Source organism: Mus pahari, chromosome 19 (genome assembly GCF_900095145.1).
Source record: "Mus pahari chromosome 19, PAHARI_EIJ_v1.1, whole genome shotgun sequence".
NCBI lineage: Eukaryota > Metazoa > Chordata > Mammalia > Rodentia > Muridae > Mus > Mus pahari.
This window is the reverse complement of record NC_034608.1, coordinates 85,584,819-85,593,979: the sequence shown is the minus strand read 5'-3', so window position 1 is coordinate 85,593,979 and position 9,161 is coordinate 85,584,819. Positions and strand designations below refer to the sequence as shown.

The window sequence follows — 9,161 nt, the reverse complement described above, 5'->3', positions numbered from 1 at the left end:
CACACACACACACACACACACACTTGGGAGGCAGAGGCAGGTGGATCTCTATGAGTTAGAGGCCAGTCTGGTCTACAGAGTGAGTTCCAGGGCAGCCTGCGATACACAGAGAAACCCTGTCTCGAAAAAACAAACAAACACTGCGTGTGCATGTGCGCGCGCGCGCGTGTGTGTGTGTGTGTGTGTGTGTGTGTGTGTGTGTGCGCGCGCATGCGTGTGTGTGCGCGCATGCATGTGTGTGTGCGCGCATGCGTGTGTGTGTGTGTGTGTGTGTGTGTGTGTGTGTGTGTGTGTGTGTGTGTGTGTGTGTGCAGGTAACTCTGGAGGGCAGAAAGGGCACTGGAAACCCTGCAGCTCAGGTTGGAGGTAGCAATGTCAGTGCTGGCAACTGAACTCTGATTCTCTGCAAGAGCAGCAGGTGCTCTAACCCTGTAATCCCTTCATCCTTTGCATTTTAAAGAAGAGAAACGGGATTGTGGCAGGTTATTCTAATGGTTTACAGCAGTAAGCCAGCTGATGTGACTGTGACATTGCTCCATGAATCCTCAGGGGGCATGTATGAGCAGGCCCATTCTGGTGTCTGCTGAATTCACAAGGTGATGGGAAGGTGAGTGAGACCTCCCGCGGCCACACTCCGAACCGGGTCCATCCGCCCTGAAAGGCAGGGCTGGGCTGGAAGGGAAAAAAACGACGAGAAAGAATGGGGCTAGGACACAAATGGATTCTGATCAAAGCCCAAAGTTTAATGAATTACTGAGTTTATATAGCGTGGGAAAAACCCTTCCCCCCAGCCCCAGTCTTGGGGCCTAGTTCAGGTGCGAGCTGGTAGGCGGATCTTCAGGAATCTCTGAGTTTATCAGCAGGGAGCAGCGTCTGCCCCAAAGGCGAGTGTTTTGAAGAGCACTGGCAGGTGTGAACACAGAACCAGCCTGACAGGGACCCCCAGGTGGTCCTATGCTCTGGCTGCAGAGGTCTGTAAGAGCCTGCTTCGAGGCTGAAGGGAGCCAACAGGAAGCGTGTTCCCAGCCTTGTCCACCTCTACCTCTGTTCAGTCTTTACTTCTTCAATCAGGACAGTGCACCTCATAGGTGACCAACCCATACAATTCCAGAATGCAGTGAAGGGTTAAGACAAAAGGAGACAACTTGCTTGTGTTTTCATTTGTGAGTAAAACTACTTTACATATGATGGCCCAGAGGACTAGGGCACATCAGAGAATATGTACATAAGTCACCTCACAGAGCCTCAGCCCCAGACTGGCTAGTTTCAATGACAAGTGTAGCAAGAAGGCTTATGTGTTTTCCAGGGCATGTACTGTGTTCTTGTGTATGGCTAAGGGCATATCAAGGCAAGGTGGGACCCTGAATATGAGTCCAGTCTTAACTCCAATGCACCAATTTGGTCTCATCAAACCCCACTGGGTTGAGGATAAAAGGAGGTACAAAAAGGCTGCTTCTTCCTCCTCTCCCTCCTCCCTCCTCCCTCCCCCCTCCTCCCACTCCTCTTTTTGCAGCCATAGACTTGGCTCAGGGAAACTGTAACTCTAGGTGTCTGGGATCCAATGCCCTTGCTGGGCTCTCTGGGTACCTTCCCTCAATTAAGGTAAATGTCTTTTTAATGTCCTTAGACAGGGTCTTACTAGGTAGGTCTGGCTGGTCTGGAACTCAGTATGCGGACCAGGTAGCCTTGGCGATGGAAAATTCAGAGATTTTTTCTGTCTCCTGCCTCCTGAGTTCAGGGACTAAAGGCATGTGCCACCACACACACCATAGAAAATACAGCTTAATTTTTCTCCTTGGTACAATAAACTAGGATTTATCCCCCTAAAAATTAATTCAGTTTGAAGATAGTTAGGGAAATGGTAAGCTGTTATATTTGTCTTATGGTTTGACACGACACAGTAAACCTCCCCATTCCTCCCTCCCTTCCTCCTTCTCTTTAGTTCTCTCCTTTTCTCCCTCCCCCTTCTTTCCTCCTTCCCTTCCTTCCAGACAGGGTAGCCCAAGCTGTCTTCAAACTCACTATGTAGCCCATGTATGCTCAGAGCTTGGTGGCCCTCTGTCCCAGCCAAGGAAGTGTCCCCAACACAATCCTCTGTCTCTACACAAATGCCAGAATCACTCTCAGGACACAGCTGGTCACCTGGTTCCCAGCCCAACCCTTAGTTCCTAATAAGGGGCAAGGTACAGGGGTGCAGAGCACAGACTGTCTCAGTGTAGTGGCGCCAGTCCTGTGTGTTCATCCTGAGTTAGGCTGGTGCAAGCTACTTGAGATCCTCACTGGTGGGTGGACCAGTTAGGGGAATCAGGATGGACACCATATCCTGAGAAGCCTGGCCCGCCAGGCCTTGAAGGGAAAACATAGCTAACCCAGCTCCTGTCCCACAGGCTGCTCACAGGAGGTGGGACCTCCATGCAGCCTTCTCTAAGGCTCTGGAGCATCCTTAGGTAGAATCGGCCCCTTTTCTAGGAAGCACTTATTACCCTCTTGAAGACTTGACCTGCCCCATGCAGCTCCCTCCCTATTCCCAGGACCCCTCTACCAAAAGAGACTAGCCCATGAGTGAATCACACACTGGTGAGGGACAGCTGATTTGTCCCTGAGGAAGGCCACCAACTCTGTCATCCCCAAGCCTCATCTTGCCTTCCATCAGTGTGGCAGAGTTCGGTCAGGATCTCCTGGCCTTGGCAGCCTCAGGTGGACGCGGGAAGACCAGTTCCTTGCTGGCTCAACTCTCCCTGGGGCAGATTTTCCTGCCTGACCCTTCCGAGTCCCGCTCCACTGTCTTCCTCTCCTGCCCTGCTCAGGTCCCCCAGTTCTACATAATATTTAACAGCCACACCCCAGCCAGTGTGGCCCTCCATGGTGGCTGCTTTGAAAAGGAACACTGACCCAAGTCTAGCTCAGAAACTGGGAGGGAAGAGAGTGGCCCTGTGGTCTGCAGAATTCCAGGAACACCGACCCTCTCCCTCCAGGGTGTTAAACACGCTCAGTCTCTGGGGACTCCTGGCATGCAGTTTCTGGGAGGACCCAAGGACAGCGACCCAAACCACTGGAACCCAACACTTCATAAAAGAGTAGCTCAGGGGCTGGAGAGAGTTAAGACTGCTCTTCCTTAGGTCCTGAGTTCAAATCCCAGCAACCACATGGTGGCTCACAACCATCCATAACGAGAACTGGCTCCCTCTTCTGGAGTGTCTGAAGACAGCTACAGTGTACTTACAATAAATAAATAAGTCTTAAAAAAAAAAAAAAAGAGTAGTTCATTGGCTCAAGGATCTGTGAGCTGCCAGAACCACGATGGTCTCTTGGCCCCACCCAGCATGGTTAGATCGAACCTATGCAAGGGTCTGCTCCACCTGTCTGGAGGTCCAGTCTTCCATTTGAGACACTTCTCATCTCTACTTCTTCCAAATCTACCTGAAATAAGTCAGATGTAAAAGGACAAATGTGGGACCTCCATCTCACCTGACATGTGCAGACCAAGTCTAGAGAGATGCGGTGTGCCCAGGACATGGAGAAGAGGGAGATTCATTGCTTTAAAGTACCAGGGTTCTGTGAGAGACACTGGAAACATTCTGAACTGGACATACGTGGTGGGTCCCCCAGGACACACGCCTCCAGAACTGTCAGTGTGCCCACCAAGGACTGGCGCTCCTTTGTCACTTGGCTCACAGTCCTTTGCAGACTTGATTATGAATTTCATTTAGAGGACATTTGTTTGTTTAGGTTTAATAAAGCCTAGATTAGCCCCAACTTGCTACCAGCTAACTGCCACCTGTTCTTGCTTTCTACCTCTCAGAGTGCTGGTATTTTACACACACACACACACACACACACACACACGCAGAGAGAGAAAGAGAGAGAGAGAGAGAGAGAGAGAGAGAGAGAGAGAGAGAGAGAGAGAGAATGAATAACTCAAAGAAGGGAACCCTATCATAGATTTCTTTTTTAAAAACAAACAAAATTATTTATTTATATGAGTTACTGTTACTCTCAGACACGCCAGCAGAGGGCATCAGATCTCATTACAGATGGTTGTGACCCACCATGTGGTTGCTGGAAATTAAACTTAAGACCTCTGGAAAAGCAGTCAGTGCTCTTAACTGAGCCATCTCTCCAGTCCCCCCCACCCCCACCCCCATCACAGATTTCTACAGCTTCTGAGGGTTTTGTCATTTGTTAATGGTCCCAGATTTTTGTTTTAATCTTTTAAAAATATTCACTCTGTGTCTGTGTTTCCCAACAGCTGCCCTGTTTTGACTTGGACAGTTGCATGGGCACAGCTGATAAACAGGTGTCTCCTCTCACAGAAGGGGAGATGAGACAGCTTGTGGGTAGAGGTGAGTCCCTTTAGGTGTGTGCATGGTCCCTGAGCTCTTGGGATTCCCCTGGCAATCATGACCCTCATCTCAGGGCATTACCTGTCTTCCTAAGTTACAGTCCCAGTACCCCTCCATGCAGACTCCTTCCCAGTACCCTGAGGAAGCTGGCTCATCAGACTATGAGCGATTCCTACAAGGAAGGCCCCTGCTACTGTAAAGCCAATACAGGCTGAGGCCTGCTGTGTCCACACCTGTGTTGCCTGGTTTTGTGTGTCAACTTGACACAGGCTGGAGTTATCACAGAGAAAGGAGCTTCAGTTGGGGAAATACCTCCACGAGATCCAACTGTAAGGCATTATCTCAATTGGTGATCAAGAGGGGAGGGCCCCTTGTGGGTGGTGCCATCTCTGGGCTGGTAGTCTTGGGTTCTATAAGAGAGCAGACTGAGCAAGCCAGGGGAGGCAAGCCAGTAAAGAACATCCCTCCATGGCTTCTGCATCAGCTCCTGCTTCCTGACCTGCTTGAGTTCCAGTTCTGATTTCAATAATGAACAGCAATGTGGAAGTGTAAGCTGAATAAACCCTTTCCTCCACAACTTGCTTCTTGGTCATGTTTGTGCAGGAATAGAAACCCTGACTAAGACAACAGCAAATTTTCCCCTCCACCTAATCCTAACCCAGCTCGATTGTATCACAAGGTAAAATATAAGGGCCCAAAGGTCAGATGAAGAGGGCTGGAGTGCCAGGTTTGAGGGTCCCAAGAACCCAGCTGTAAAGTCCTGGAATGATTAACCTGTCACTGGCCCTGGAACGGTGCCTTCGTGGACCCTCACCGAGGCGGGTGTCATGGACACCTTTGCTTTGCCTGCGGAGATAGGTCTTGGGGTTTGTGTGGTGTGGAGATCTGAACATTCTTGGCCCGAGGGAAGTACCAGTATCAGGGGTGTGGCCTTGCTAGACGGAGTGTGTCACTGTAAAGATGAGCTTTGAGGGCTCCTAACGCTCAGCCTCCGCCCAGTGCAGGAGAGGCATCTTCTCCTGGCTACCTATGGATCAAGATGTAGAACTCTCGGCTCCTCCAGCACCATGTCTGCCTGCATGCTGCTATGCTTCCCACCATGATGATAATGGTCTGAACCTCTGAACCTGTAAGCCAGGCCCAATTAAACATTGTCCTTTATAAGACTTGCCTTGGCCATAGTGTCTCTTCACAGCAATGGAAACCCTAGGACACATGGGTTCACCAGTGAGTGACCAGAACACCTGACCCGAGTCTTCTCTACTGTCCCATTTCCTGCCTTGCCTTCCGCACAGGCCTAGGGTGCATGGTCAGTACAGATCATGGGGACAAGACACAACTTCCATGCTCCCAGAGCGCTCCCTCTTATTGAGAAGAGCAGGGGGCTGGATGGCTTAGCAGTTAACAGCACACAGTGCTCTCGCAGTGGACCTGACTTTTCTCCCAGTGTCTGTGTCAGAAAGCTCACAGCTGCCTGCAACTTCAGCTCCAAGGGAACTGACACCCTCTTCTGGACTCCAAGGGCAGGCACCTGCACGCACGTGCATGTGCTCACAAACATGCATACAGGTATACATACAACAGGAAATCGTCTGCTGTTTGCAGAGAGATGTCTCTGTGTAGTCCTGGCTGGCCTCAAACTCAACAGATATGCCTGTCTCACTTAACCTTCTGAATGCTGGGGTTAAAGGCATGCAACACCATGCTGGGCAAAGGTAAATGTTCAGGGTGGGCTGGAGAGATGGCTCAGCGGTTAAGAGCACTGACTGCTCTTCCAGAGGTCCTGAGTTCGGTTCCTAGCAACCACATGGTGGCTCACAACCATCTGTAATGGGATCCGATGCCCTCTTCTGGTGTGTCTAACGACAGCTACAGTGTACTCATATACGTAAAATAAATAAATCTTTAAAAAAAAAGAAAAGAAAGAAAAATGTCCTATAGGTTTGCTTATAGCCTGATCCTATGAAGGCATTTTCTCAATTGAGGTTCCCTCCTGTCAGATGACGTTAGCTTGTGTCAAGTGGACATAAACTACCCAGCACATCCAAGCCTTCATTCCTTATTGAATTCTCCCCAAGAGTTGTGGCTAGAGTCACTTAGGAATAGGAGCTGTCAATAAGAAAATGCCTCCACCTGATTGGCCTGGGTAAGAAAGCAGGCTGACTGGGTGGGGAGCAGGTCGGCAAGCAGCGCCTGCCACGGCCTGCATCAGCTCCTGCATCAGCCCCTGCCTGCATCCTTGCACTAAACAAACCTTTTTCTGTTTTTTGGTTTTTTCGAGACAGGGTTTCTCTGTGTAGTCCTGGCTGTCCTGAAACTCACTCTGTAGACCAGGCTGGCCTCGAACTCAGAAATCCACCTGCCTCTGCCTCCCAAGGGCTGGGGTTAAAGGCGTGCGCCACCACGCCCAGCTAACCTTTTTCTTAAGTTCTTTATGGCCATGGTGTTGACACAGCAATAAGACAGTAAGACCAAAATCTCAGCCATCTGCTTTATTTTTTGTGGTTTTGAAACAAAGATTCACTATGAAGCCCAGGCTGGCCTGGACTCTGCATAGCTCCTCCTGCCTCTGCAACCTGAGTTCTAGGGTAGAAGGCATGGAGAGCTGTGCCTGACACGTGAGGGGGCGTGGACAAGTGATAAAGCGCGCAGTTCTCATCCTTGTGCTGGAGATGGAAGCTGGGATGTCACACCGTGGCTTACTCAAGCATGGGGTCTGGCTTTCCACATGGAGTCACAGCGCCAACCCGGGTCACAGCGAGGAACACTTGTTCCCAGGCCACCCTGCAGCATGGGGCTAGAACTCCACCTTGCAGGCGGGGAAGGCCTCGTCCTGCATGGACACCAGGCTGCCACTGCCCAGCACCCTGATGCCCAGTGCCTGGTGCTGCGCATGCGTCTCCTCATACCACCTGTGCATCACCGCAGAGTCGAAGGTGGGGATCAGTGTGACCTGGGAGGAGAGCAGGCAGAAGGTGACCCTGGAGCACCAATGCTACCACACAGCCCAGGCTGACCCACCACTCCCCACACCCCCGTGAGTTGTCCACCCGACACTATGGTTGCACCATCCTATCCCTGGGCTCCCCTACTGAGCTGCTGCAGCTCTGGCGTGCAGCCTTTGTTCCTACTGTTCCAGAGGCAGACACTGTGCACACGGGGCTGCCTGGCCATCTGCTCAGCCTGCGATGTACCTCTCAACCAGAGGCCCTCAGCCTCCATGCCCTGGCCCCACACAGCTTTGGGGAGCACCTAGCCCTCTGATGACCCTTCTCAGCTGCATGGCCACCACCTGTTCTCCAGAGCCGTCCTGCTTGGGACAGGGCACCTGGGCCGCAGCGTCCTTAGACTGAGCAGGAAACACCTCTTAGAAGCAAGACCTCAGAGTCCTGTGGTCCACCCACCTGCAGGTCGAGGTCCCACTGCCGCTTGCCAGCCAGCAGTGCATCCAGCACGGCTCGCAGGCCCTCTTCCTGGCGCTGGCCTTGCCCACTGATGACATAGCAGAGTGCTCGAACACGCAGGAAGAAGTTCTGGTCCAGGTGGCCGGCACCACCACCAGGCAGGTAGGCCAGGTCCAGGTACACAGGGGAGCCAGCAGCAAGCGGTGCAGGGCGGCCACTGGGTCCTGTGGGGATGTACAGGTTGGTGGTGGCATCGTGTAGCTACAAGGCATCTCTGGGGCAGGAGGCTATTACCTCCCGCCGCCAAGGACATCCCATATCTCTGCACCCTGTATTCACGGGGGCTTTGCACTGGGCCCGGTGCAGGCCATAGCTCCTGGGCCATAGAGCCAGGAGCTCAAAGAGTAAGCTCTCAGCCCACAGCCTGATGTGCACAACTGAGGCTGCTCACAAAGCCAGTCATGTGGGAAGTGCTGAGACACAAAAGCCTTGTCCCACTCCCAGGTGACAGACAGGGAGCCAGGACAGCAGACCCCCACAGCAGCCTTGGTGCCACAGGAAGGCCAATGGCGGCTTTGCCTAGGGCGGACAGCCGTGCTGGGGGGCGGGGGAGATTCTGGGGATCTGTATGGTCCTAAGGTCTGCAGAGGGGCAGGGCAAAGTCACAGCCACTGCAAGGCCTTTCTGAGCCCGGGCCTCTCTGGGTACCACCCCTGCCTGGGATCTGGCATAAACAGAGCGGGTCCCATGGCTAGCTGTGCAGTGTCCTCAGAGCTGTGGGCCTGTCTCCAGCACGGTGACTACGAGCCACTCTGGGTACATGGAGCTATCAAGTCTCCCCCAGTCGCTTACTCTTGTGTTAGTGCAGTGCCTTCTGCAACTAGGCCCCCCCCCCCCCCGAATGACCTGTAACCTGCAGCAGTGCTTACAACCAGAGCCCTGCTGGGGACAGCCCTGAGCCAGTCAGCAGGGAGCCACTTCCAACTTTCAGGACAGGCCTAAGGGTCCAAAAGGCATTGCCCTTGGAACCCCCATGCAAAGTCAACCCAGGCACTCACCTGTCAACTCAGCATTCACAGAGGGAGGGAGGCAAGGGGATCATTTCCGGTTCTAGGCCAGCCTGGGCTGCAGAGCAAACCCCTCTGAGTGTCTGAGACAGGGTCTCTCTCAAGGTCAGCCTCGGTCTACCTTGAGATCCACCTCCTAAGATCTACCTGAGTCGGCCTCCCTCCCAAGGGTCAGGATGAAGGCTGCACCACTATGCCGGCAAAACCTGCTCAAAGCACCAGCTCAGCCAGGCAGAAGGACCCAGCGTGCAACATCTCAAGCACAGGGAAGGACCCAGCGTGCAGCATCTCAAGCACAGGGAAGGACCCAGCGTGCAGCATCTCAAGCACAGGGAAGGACCCAGCGT

At 52.7% G+C, this 9,161-nt stretch overlaps 1 protein-coding gene across 1 annotated transcript in view; it reads right to left on the bottom strand.

Moving 5' to 3' along the window:
- Window positions 1-6,820: 6,820 nt before the first annotated feature.
- Map1s (microtubule associated protein 1S) overlaps window positions 6,821-9,161 on the bottom strand; it is a 12,333-nt gene continuing 9,992 nt past the window's right edge. The window contains exons 6-7 of the mRNA XM_021218821.1: window positions 7,748-7,971; window positions 6,821-7,296 (exon numbers count right to left, since the gene is read on the bottom strand). Of these exons, the coding sequence (XP_021074480.1) occupies window positions 7,141-7,296; window positions 7,748-7,971 (380 nt within the window). The 3' untranslated portion in view covers window positions 6,821-7,140. The remainder of the gene's footprint in view (window positions 7,297-7,747; window positions 7,972-9,161) is intronic.